The 12,494-nt window shown below is 40.0% G+C and overlaps 1 protein-coding gene across 2 annotated transcripts in view; it reads left to right on the top strand.

Moving 5' to 3' along the window:
- Positions 1-11,207: 11,207 nt before the first annotated feature.
- FBLN5 (fibulin 5) overlaps positions 11,208-12,494 on the top strand; it is a 46,113-nt gene continuing 44,826 nt past the window's right edge. Inside the window, exon 1 of one of the 2 annotated variants that reach the window (XM_030949272.1) lies at positions 11,208-11,653. In XM_030949272.1, coding sequence (XP_030805132.1) covers positions 11,562-11,653 — 92 coding nt within the window. In that variant the 5' untranslated portion in view covers positions 11,208-11,561. The remainder of the gene's footprint in view (positions 11,654-12,494) is intronic. The other variant, XM_030949271.1, reaches the window with a different exon arrangement.

Below are 12,494 nucleotides of genomic sequence, written 5' to 3'. Positions count from 1 at the left end.
AGAAAAGTATAGAACAACTTCATTATTTTGTTTCTTACTTCCTTCTTTCAATGTTTCACAGACCATTACAAATATTCAAGCTTTGTTTTCACTGAATGATTAGTAGATATATTTTTCCTCTAATTTTTCTTCTGTGTTTACTTTGTTCTTGATAACTGTTCTATATATAGTTGCCTTACCAGTTTCCCACATGTACATACGTGACTCATGTAGTCTGTCCTGTTGATTGTGTGGGTTTTTCACACAGCAGCATGAGGAAAAAAAATCTCTGGAATTAATGAACAAGGTGCAGCAGCTGAAATTCATTTACCGTAATTGTTTTCTGTGGCTTTTGCATAGAGAAAAAGGTGTCTGATTCTTCTAGTTTTGGTTTAACAAGCTGTCAGTTATCTTTAGTTGTAAGGTTACAAAATTCTAGTAATAGATTTATTTTGCAAGCTTGATGTAAGGGGGGAAAATGAAGGTTAGGATTTTCCATTCTTCTCTTTAGACATTCTAATTTTTTTGCTGTTCTTTGCATTTCATGCACAGAGAAGGAAGTAACTGCTTGATCTTTCTAGTTGCCACTGTAAAGGAATGCACAGTGTGGGGTTTGGGGGATTTTAAACTTTCCTGCATTACACCAGCTAGTCACAGCAATGTAATTTCACACATTATAATGACCAGTGTAGAAATAACTTTTTTTTACCAAGTGCCAGTCCCCTGCATTTTATTATTGTTTCTTTTTGTCATTCTTGACTGTTTTGCATAAGTAGTTACCAATAAGGCAGGCAATCTGGACTACATGTTGGAGTGACTGATGGCTAAAGCAGAAGAGACAGAATGGAAGATGCTTGCCTTGTAAGTATTTCACATTATTACATATCTCACAAAGACTTTTCAGTTAATGAAGGTCTTACTGTTTATGTTGATATACTGCTGGGTTTTTTGGTATTTTCATAGAATCATGAAATGGCCTGGTTTGGGAGGGACCTTCGAGATCATCCAGTTCCAACTCCCCTGTCATAGGCAGGGACACCTTTCACTAGACCAGGTTTTTCAAAGCCCCATCCAGTCTGGCCTTGAGCACTTCAGTGGGGGGATCCACAGCTGCTGTGAATAACCTGTTCCAATGTCTCACCACCTGCACATGGAAGAATTTATTTTTAGTATCTAATCAAACCCTACTCTCTTTCAATCTATAGTCTGTGGGAAAAGTGAAAAAATATTATGATATTTGAATTATGGTCAACTATTATTAGAGGGTTTTGCCAGTTATTGATAGAAGAGAGTTTAGAAGCCCTGTGATATGTGGCATTGCAGCAAGCACTGACAGGCCACAGACCAATGGTATCAGGGAAACAATTTATACCCATGTTTTGTGTTTGTTAACAAAATGAGTGAGCTGACCCTTGTACCAACAAACTGGAATGTTCTATCTCCCTTAGTGTAAAGGATGCTCTTCAGAGAGCTGCCTGGATACTGTTTGAATATCAGCCACATTTGAATATTACCACAAAGGTAAAGGGAATCTTGGCAGTACTGTATGGTTAACCCCAAGGTTTTAATTTTTGACATCAGATGCTGCCTGCATTTCCCCCCAGTGAATTTCCAGATGGTCATGCAAGGTGGATTGAATTGCAGCATGATCACATATGGGAGTACAGACCAAGGAGGTTTTACAGATTTGAGGCAGCTAGGAATTATTTATTTCATTCACTTATGAAATAGTAGCTATCAGCCAGCGCTGTAGTACAGCCACTTAGTATCTAATTTTTGTAGGAATAGTCCAAGGGGTTAGGAAAAAGAAGTGTGTAACATGCTCCAAGTTGTTCATATTTTGTCATTTGGCAGCTTTCTGCTAAGGCTCTCCTACAAAGTCAGATGGTTGATTTTGAGGTAGTAAAAACTGACCAGTGGCATCTCCTGACTCCCTAAAATGGAAGCACTGTTCAACAGCCCTCTGAGAACAGAATGCCCAAGAGTTATAATGCTTCAAATCTAACTTTTTGTAAATTAGGGAGTAGGGAGCTAAGGCTGTTCTAAAGTTTCGAAAATTATTTTGACCTTTTCAAGGCTGCAGAGAAAGACAGAAGCCCACATTAAGTTTGTTGGAGGCAGCTGGATTTTTCGAACTAAATAAAGCTACCCTCATTTGTACAACTTAGATAGCCTGAATCCATGAGTTTCCTGAACAGGTAGTGTAGTATGATCAAAAAAATATACTTAGCCTAAGCCACAAAGTGGCAACTGGATGTAAATAGAGCAACAGATAGAAGTAGTAGCAGTTTGAGTAAAATCAGGGATAAGAGGTTGGATAAGAATATCAATTCCTAAATGGGAACAAGTATAAGAGATGCAAGCTGCAAACATTATTTCACAGAATCCATTAGGTTGAAAAAGACTTCTGAGATCATAGAGTCCAAGCTTTGACCAAACATATCTTGTCAGCTAGACCATGGCACAGTGTCATTGCTTAACAACCCTTTCTATGAAGAAATTCCTCCTGATGTCCATCCTGAACCTTCCCTGGGGCAGCTTGAGGCTGCTGTCCTCGCATCTGGTTGCCCGGAAAAAGAGATGCCAACTCCCAGCTGGCTACATCTTATTTTCAGGTAATTGTAGAGAGTGATAAGGTCACTTTCTCAGGAGAATAGAGATCATGAGAGTGGTTCCAGACACTTTGGGGGCAGGTATCCAAGGAGCTGCATAGAGAAAGGGAAATAAGGGATTCAGGTTTCAACTAGTCATGGAGAAAGCCAACCACAGATTACAAAATTAACCTTTATGTAAAACTGTTTCCTTATCTCCTGCAGTACTTTTCCTTATTGTTATAAGGTATTAACGTATTTGAGTGATGCTTTTGTTTGTAATAAAAGGGTATTTTCAGAATTACAAGCAAATTACCGAGTTGATTCTGGTTCACCTATGTGTTTTGGTTTACATGCCATAGCATGGATTCAATGCTAAATTGTAGCAGGAGTAAAACTATAGTAAGGAAAGTGGTTTGAATGTTAGACTGGAGCATTGAAAAATAGTAATTAAAACTGAAACTTTTTCTGGAAATAGATTTGGAAAATATTTAGAGTGCACTTTGCTCCACGCTTAGGTAGTGGGTGCCAATAAAAATGAAGGCAAACAGAACACTGCCTTATTTTTGACAATAGGAGCAGTAACAGATGTAACAGTTTTCAGCTAACTTAGAGAAGGCTTATTATAAAACTACAAAAATTTGAGGAGTACAGGATTCTAAAGAAAATGAATGAGTCATAACTAGGATTGCCAGATCTGTCTGGACCCAGCTTCAGACTGAATAGCATATTGTCTGCAGAGTGCTCTGGATGAAGGGCCTGCAGATTGCCACTGCAGGCAGAAGGGATGCAGGTGGTACCTCTGTCCTTATTGACTGAACAGAGTGTGCTTCCCAGAACCTGCCAAGTAGGCAGGGCTGGAGATTCTGGGAGCCTGCTGCACTCTGATGTTCTTTTGCTGAACTGAATCAGTGGTTCCAACTGCCTTGTACAGATACTTAAATAGCCTGATGCTTTGCTGGCAACCTGAAGCCTTCACTGCCCTGGCCAAATGGGACTAGGCAATCTAGTTCTTTAAAGGAAAGATTTTTCACTAGAAACTCAAATGAAGTTGGCTAGAGTCAGTTTCAAATGCATGGAGCTAGAGTAAATGCAAAAATAAATCTACACCTCTATATGGAGCAGCGCTATTTTTTCTGAGATATGTAGTTCTTAAGGATTTTCTCCAAGAAAATGTATGCCTAAAAGATCACCAGATCATTAAGGTTGGAAAAGACCCTTAAGACCACCGAGTCCAACCTTTGATAGATCATCACCACATCAACTACACCATAGCACTAATGACACATCCAGTCATTTCTTGAACACCTCCAGGGATAGTGACTCCACCATCTCCCTGGGCAGTCCATTCCAATGCTTAATAACCATTTCCATGATGAAATTCTTCCTGAATTTCACTGTCTCCTGTGCTGTGCTACTGATCTCCAGATATTTTGGGCTTACTGTTCTGTATTTTATTAACCATTATACATAAACCAATGAAATACAGGATTGTATTTGGTACTTTCTCTTCTTCTAGCATCAAGGCACTTTTGTGAGAGATTGCCATTCAGATTAACAATTCAGCTGTTGCAAATGGTCATATTTAATTCAGTTAACGATACTTAATTTCTAAATGTCAGGTGAGTTCTGATGAATGGTTTTTCTTCATTTTCTTGATTTATTCTACAACCTCTCCTGCTGGCATCTCAATTCAGACATATCCTCCCAAACTGGATTTGGTTTTACTTCTTTTTTTTTCTTTTTTTCCCTTTTTTTTCCCCCTTTTATTCCACTATGGTAATCTCTTGAAGTTTCTCTAGCAAATGCAGATAAAGAAGAAACATTTCACTTTCTACAGTGATTTTATCTTTTCTAAGCACTATTTTTATACCTTGTTCATCTGTTGGCTTTGCAGACTGTTTGGCAGTTTTCCTGCTCTTGGTGTGTCTGAAAAAGAATTTATTATTAGCTTTTATGCTTCTTATGATTTGTTTCTCAAACCTTCTTGGCCTGACTTTCTGTTTTTCACATTTAACCTGTCAGAGTTTCTGTTTTTTTCTATTTTTCTTATCTGGCACAATTCAACTTCTTGAGTTTTGTTATGGAACTGTAGACAAAATGGGGACTGATTGATTTATCAGGCTCTGGCAATGGACTCCATTTGCAGTGCAAGTGCCTCTGTTGGTCTAATTCCACTGACTTTTCGCATGGCTGCTTGAGGTTCTGGTACCCCACAATTCCTGAATGGGTGGGAGCCCTGGGCATGGCCGCGCTGCTTCTGAATGGGGAACTCCTGGTACTGCTCATCTCCTTCTGCTGTGGCAACCAGTGCAACTGAAGGCAAAAGCCAGCAGATTTTTAAAAAACCAAAACCAAAAGACTGTGTTAGAAACTCCATCCTGTTTCAGGACTTGGTAAGCTCTGCAGCACATATAGCACAACTAGGAAATGGGAGTACCTCCATGTTCAGTGGGATTTCTGCATTCAGCATGTTAAATTGCTTCCTTACAGCAGCACTTGTTGCTGCAGAGTAGTGAATAATAATTCTGAAAACTAACAGACAACACACATCATGTTTACCACCCAGTCTCCCAGCCAATTCTTATGAATGGCATGGTTAGGTCACAAAAGTAAACAGGTAATTTGTGAAATGGTACCATCCCTGCTGTGGGAATAAGTAAATTAAATGTAGTAGTTCTTAAATCGAAGAAAAGTTTATAAATGTCTTCTGGGGTTAGGAAAGCAGTTGAGAAAGTATAAACCAGTCAAAATTATTTCTCTCCTTATAGGGAAACTTTCGGTTACTCCTGTATTTGACTAACATATAACCTTAAAGATCTTAAGATAAGGAAACGACCCAAAAATGTGCCAAGTGTCCTGTTGGAAAAACAAGCCAGGAGTCATATATTGTAGTCATTCACCTATGAGAGTGAAGCATGTTTAAAAAGGGAATGTTTTCCACCACTTGGAAGAAGAGAAGCTCTGGAAGAAAGGGTTGATATCAAATATTTTCTACGCTGGATTCATCAGCAGGGTTCTGGCAGGTGCCCTTACAAAAATAGTGCACATACTTGTGAACATTCAAACACCCCTGTTGAGAGATGGCATTTCCACAGACTTGTTTGGGTTTATTCAGAACCTGAAGTGTTTTAATGGAAAACACAGAATATGCTCAATGCTACTGTGGCTGATCTTTTGCTCTGAATCAAAACAAAGTGAATTGCCAAAGCAGAATAAAAAGGAGAAAGGATGCCCAACTAAATCAGATTTTATAAGAAACCAACCCCAAACACAAAACCCACCTAAAATATAAGTTCCATGTGCTGGAATAAAGTACCTGGGAGCTGAGGAAGCACAGAGGAAGCTGATGTTTTACTGGCACTGATGCCCAGCAGCCAGGGAAAGCTGCCAGGTTTACCAGTAAAGGTGAACCACTGTCTCCAGTCAGCTGCTCCAAGGTGCCACCTGATCCTGCCAGACTTGCCCAGTGTGGCACTTGTGTTAGTAAAGGGCTTGGGAAACTGCAAAAGACTCAGCAGTCCTGAGGCATTTTACCATAAAATAAATCAGTCCTGAATATTTCTAAGGAGGGTTTTAGTACATACTTCTAACTGTCTGGTCTTAATTGGAGCCCAATGGTTTATATATCCCAGGCACTTGTGAAGACTGAATGTTGGCTTGCTGAAACAGTGAAACAGACTTTAGTCTTGGTCCAGAAGTATTAAGAGTTTTAGGTCTTTATTTATGGAAGGTCATTATTAGCTGAAACGGGCCATAAAGAATTTATGCTTGCTGTTAAAAGGAGCTGGTAAACATTTTGTCACAAGATTAAAGAGCATTGTTTTCAACCACATTGTCTAGACCATTTGACAAAAATGCAGAGAAGGCTGCAGCCCAGTTTATGTACATGTCAATCTTATAAAATAAACAAAAACAAACTAAAATATCTGTCTAGTTTCAGGCAATATGTGAACTGCAGTTACCAGAGCTATGCTTAGATTCAACAGAAAAAGAAGTAAAATATGAACAGTGGGCTGGGGCGCCTTGTTCTTGGATACTCAGAGCAACCAAGGGGGAGATGGGAGTTCTCAAGTGCATCTTTTGTCTTTAGGGAGACGATGATGTTCCATACACTTTTTACAGGAAAATATTTTAAAAGTACAAATGTCAGTCATCTAAGGATTGAAAACTCAAGAAGAATGTTGGAGGGTGTTGCAAACCACTACCATGAATAATTATTACTCTCTGCTGAGAGTCATCCCATACACCAAAAACGCTGTGAAAAGATCTGGTTTTTTCCTGAGAAAGTTACAGTAATAATTTAGTTTGCTTGTTTACCTTACTTTTATTGGGTTAAAAAACCCTGAACAACACTGAAGAATTCTTCCAAGAATATTACTCTTTTTTGCCTCAGGCATCTTCTTAGACTGTCCTAGAAAGTACTACAGCTAAACAGATGGTCATGAACCACAAACCTGATCTCACTAAAGGGAATATTCCCGAAATGGTTCAGTCTTACAGTAGATGCAGTTCACGGGGCTGTTTTAAACTGTTTGGGTTTTGGTAGGTACCTGCTAGATCCTAATACTCCTTATCCAAAGGGACAAGTTATGTTTTCGAAGCAGTAAAGTGGAGTCAGATATTAGTCCATGTTTAGAGTAGCTGCATTTCAGAATGGGTTTTCCACTGGTGATTTCTATCCTGAGAGAAGCTGGCTGTTAGAAACTGGTATCAGAGTGACCACAGACCTGTAAAGAGAGTACAGCTATGGAGTGGTGTGGTTTAACCCCAGCTGAAGCCAGGACAAAGACGCAGTTACAGTAAACCAAGGATTTTAAGGTTTATTCCATGTGCTTGGGCACTGTGAGACCACGTGGGACAACACTGCAGGGGGCTCAGCACGCTGCTCTTTGGGAGCAATGATATCAGCAGTGTGCTGTGCCCAAAGGAACACGTGCCTCAGACAGACAGGAGACATCCCTGCACAGGAGGAAGGAAGGGGTGTTGTATTGGCTCTGTTTTGCATGGATATCTCATGCAGGTGGGAACTGTTGAGGCAGCTGAGCCCCAAGAGATGGCAGCACAACAGGAACTGTTACATTTTCTCCTTCTTAAAAATTGTACTGTGAGCTGCAGATCAACCCACCCCAACATCTCAGGAATCCTACATTCCCAGTACATTTTAATTAGCACTACTGATGTCTTTACAATTACATACTATGTTAATTTTCACTGTTAATTCTAGCTTATGTTATGTTTGGCTAGGAAAGGAAAATATGTGTAGCACTGTGCTTTTGAGCATCTGGCCTGAGCCATCTGGAACAGGTTATTTCATCAGTCATGTTATGAGATGGTAATTATAATTCAGACACTGAGCAAAGCAGACCTCAGCTGATAATCTAAGGTAGTCTTTGGAAAATTATAGGCAACCCTCCCCCAACAGCTGGGGTTTGCAACTGAGATTCTTTCCTGGGAGGTGAAAGAAATGAGCTGTACTCTTTCTCAGGCAGAATTAGGGTTTGAGACCGTGTTTCCCATGTGGTGCTATTCAAGGGGCAGTAGGGTGAAATGTGTATATGTCAAATCACTGACTGTGTTGAAACATCAACATGTGACAATATCAAAATCTTGCTTACTTGGCAATCTCCAGGAACACTTAGATCAATCTCCACATCAGGCAAAAGCTCAACTTGTGAATCTCACAGAGCTTAGATGCTATCAAAATGCAGTTGTTTCTGCAAGTGCCAAGCAGTTTTGCTCTGTTTTACCAATTTTGCTCGTAAAAGCATTTGGTTCCATAAGATTTGGTACGAGCAAAATTAATGTTTTTAGTGTCTATAGCTTGGACATGCAGGGCCTAAAGTGTCAGTTATTGGAAAATTTCTTTAATGAATTTAAGTCTCTGTGGCTGGGTAAAAGATGTCTATGACTTGGCATGTTGAATGACTTCGGGCTCACAGATCTACCACCATACAGACTTGTATGCTTTGACTCTTCTCACAGTTTGAAAATTTTCTTGAAAATGTTCAGAGTGGGGTAATTTTAAAAAACGACAAGAACATCCAAGAAGGGTACTTCACAGATGTGTTTCTGGAGAAATGTAAGAACAAAATCAGAGTTTAAAAAAGAGATGAAATGTTGTGAAACTCAGAGGAAGAAGACTTGTTTCTGCAAGGAAGATTTTCTGTTCAGGGATGCTAAGTGTAATTAACTGTTCCTAAATTCCCTGATCTATTTACAGCTTTTGTCTTAGCATTTAGAATCAGTCAGATTATGTTCTGCAGAGCTGAGGGCTCCTGTTCATCCAATGCTGTGCTTTATCTGCAGGAGCATAGCTCAATTCACATGTGCAAAGAGAGTAAAGTAATACAATACATTTTATGTCCCCCTTACTATAATATATATTACGTAATTTTCAAAATCCAAGTCTTAATTGGAGATATGGTTTCAACCCTAGCTATGCACAAAGCAAACTTTGAGAACATAATTATTTAACAGAGCCCCATTTTATACTGGGGACAGTTCTGCACCTCCTCATGAAGACAACGGCAGTGTCAAGGTAATCTAAATAAAGTAATGGATTTTATAACACAGAGGGCTATTTGAGACCATTGAAGTGAGAGCACCACTACACATGAAGTTTAGCCAACATATTAAGCATGAATGCTGAAGGTGTCAGCACAGTGTGTTGAAAGATGCATCAAATTGTTAATTTTTATAGAGTGAAAAAAAGGGGGCTTATGCACCACAAAATCCTTCCTTTGTACAGCCCTTCATACAAAACAGAGTTGTGAAAAGGCTGTGGCTGCATCTTATTGTTTTGTGACTGATGGTAGTTACAGAAAGGTACTGCAGAAATTCCCCTTAGCCACAACATCAAATCCTTTTATTTTGGAAAGAAAAACAGTCACCAAGCTGTAAACTAGCCCAGGTTGTGGTTTGGTATACTTTTGAATACTCTGGTTTTTATCCACTCCAGCTGTCAGATGGAGACAGGAAAAATCAAAACATTTGTACAGTATTTCTTCTTAAGGAAGCCCCTTAGGTGGTGAGATCTGGATTCACCTCCCGCCTCCAGGGCTAGAGCACCTCTGCCAGTTGGCTGATGGACCAGAACTCTGAGGCAACTATTTGGGAGCAGACTGGTGCTGCACTCATACAGTGATTCTGGCATGCATGCAATGATTTTACCATGTGATTCTAGAAAAATTCAGTGGATTAGCAAGTGAAGTATTATCAGATGAAGCAAGCTCTTCAGCCACAAAACTGGATGCACGGAGCATTTGCTTTCCTGTAAAGCTGTTTCTCATTGCTTCAGTAGATTTTTCACACTTCTAACATACAGTAAGCACTGCTACCCTTAGATCTCTTAGCTCTCCAGGTCATTGAGTGTATTGAGAAACTCTGGTGGCATCGAGCAGTGAGAATGCTCACTGTTAAACATTTGCCACAATGAAAATTTTCCTGGTCTTTGTTTTCTATCCTCTCTTGCCTGTTTTCTGATCCATGACAAAACTTCACAACATGCCCAGCAGCTTCTTCAGAAGTCCCCTGTGCGAGTTTTTGTTAGGCTTTTGGGAACGTTATTAGAAGTAGCTAAATTGGTTCTTGTTCATCTGCCAATGTATAGACACTGTTTGAATGATTCCAGGTGAGTGTTTAATTTTCCATGCAGTGCAAGTGATGCAAGCAAGTCGCTGAGAGATAAACTGTCAGAAATGGCCTGGAGCCTCTGCTGCTGTCATTTTTGAAAGGTAATTTGGACAATTACAGCCAGTTAACAAGATACAGAGGTCTCGAGCTTCCCTTTGGCTCCAGTACAACTTGTGGGGGCTCAGCACCTCTAAAGCAGCTCAGTCCTTGTATCTCAAGCAGGATATCGAGGCTTAGAGGCAAATTTTATTATTATCTGTTGTATCAACTGTAGTTCTGTTTCTCAATCTGTTACTCAGAGATGTATGATAATAGTTTCAGGTTCCTTAGAAATAAAGGGTTTTCTCAAATGGGACACTCAACAGAAATTCAAAAAGTAGTTGTTTAATGTCCATATCTGTCTTTAATTTCAGTGTTCATCTTTGGATCCACTATGATCTTGGCTGCATCTGATTGCTTACCTTTCACATCCCATAAATGTTCTTCTTGACCTACTAAAGCTCTGCCTGTGGCAAAGTTGCAAAACACCTGAAAAAGTACTTTATTTCCTTCCTCTTCAGTCATGACTGGAGATCTGCAAGTTATGCTTTTCCTGAAGAAATATTTCATATCATAAACTGCTCCCTTAAGCATGGGGTCAGTTTAAAAAGAGCCAGTGTTTGCAGACAAGCCATTTGTTTTCCTTTGAATGTTTAATTTGTTTATTCCTGTTTCCAAATAATCCCCAAGCAATATAGTTCCTGTAGCTGTGATCATCATGAATTTGAGTTATTCACCTCCCAGAGGGTCAGACCTTTCATCAGTATGCCATTGGCACAGAGAAGTGAGTGTTGCATATTCATTGTCCAGGACAAACCAGCTAGAGGGCCTCCAAAAAACCCTGACTTTTTTTTTGTTCTCAGAGCAAGGAAAACAATCCCTTCCCTTCTCCAGTCCCTTGATAAGGGTTTCTGTCCAATAACGGTGCTCTCTGCTCTGAGGCACATTTAACTGTTAAGCTTGCAGCGGGAGAGGCTTTCCTTCAAGCTGTTAGTGTTTTATCCTGGCAGGCTCCTCGAGGTTGTTGTGAGGAGTCTAGCCAGTTGGTGAGCTTTGTAATCTAAACCAGCTGTCCCAGGCTGAGGCCCCCATTTGCATTGTTTAACATACTTAGAAAATGAAGTGTTCATTTTTAACATTCCTCCTCCAATTGGTTTAATGCTGAATTACAGAAGAGAACTAAGCAAAACCAGGTGCTTTCTCTGTATTCTCTCCAGTGTCTGAGGAGGTACAGACGGCTCCCGATCTTCTCCATTACTTGCCATTTCATTCTTTGGACTATAAATGACAGAGGAACTGAAGTGCTAGCAGAGGGTAATGTTTGGAAAACTTTCTAGTTATTCATCAGCGCAGACTCTGGGTTTTTTCCACCTTTCCCCAACAGTTTTGGACATGCAAGGATTAAGAAGGTAAGTGGTATGCATGAAACTTCTTTGCTTACTGACGGGAAACCTGCTTGTGGAAAATAGCTGTGGCAGGGACATGTTATGCCAATCCACTTGCAAAAGCCATTTGCAAAGAGATGGGATCTCAATGGTCAGAGGTGGGGAAAGCCGATCTGCCTGTTATTAAAGCTGTGCTGTCTCTGACGCGTTCCTTCTTGATCTGTGCTTATACTCTGCGCATCTGCGGGAGTGCTGAACTGCAGTGGCCACGATCCCGCTGGCTACAGTGATTGATTGAAGTTAATTAGTTACTATTGCAGAAGTTAATTGCTGGTTTAAAATATTTTGCCTGCTGGGCAAGCTACTGTGACCAGCTGCATGTAGTGTTGATAGGTTGTGCTGTATGTCTGTTAATAATTCTTGAGGGGATTTTAGATCTAAAGTAACGAGCAAATTGAGATCGTGGGTGCAGACAGAACACATATGAGGCAATAAGGTCACTCCCCCACCAAAAGGAAAGAATATATCATCTTGTAGCAAAGGAAACTAAAGATTGTCTAAAAATGTTTGAGTTTTGTCTGGCTGTTTTATGGGGGATTTTGTTATCGTGCACTGTCCTGCAGCAATGTGCAGCACAGCCCAGTTGCTGCATATGTCAGTATTCTCCTATAACCTGTTGTATTCCCTCCCAATGCTTTTCTCACTCTATGCAAAGCGAGTATGCAGTCTTTATAGAAGTGTACACTTTAAAATCTCTTCAAAAAGATCTAAGGAATCAATAAATTAAGTGCAAGCCTAAATGGACAAAACTGTAGTTTGAATGCTTTACATTGGACTCTAAGGAAAACTCAGTGCAGAATTTGCC

The sequence above is a fragment of the Camarhynchus parvulus genome, chromosome 5, assembly GCF_901933205.1.
Source record: "Camarhynchus parvulus chromosome 5, STF_HiC, whole genome shotgun sequence".
NCBI classification, from domain to species: Eukaryota; Metazoa; Chordata; class Aves; order Passeriformes; family Thraupidae; genus Camarhynchus; species Camarhynchus parvulus.
The sequence above is the reverse complement of the archived record's forward strand: the minus strand, read 5'-3'. Positions and strand labels throughout refer to the sequence as shown.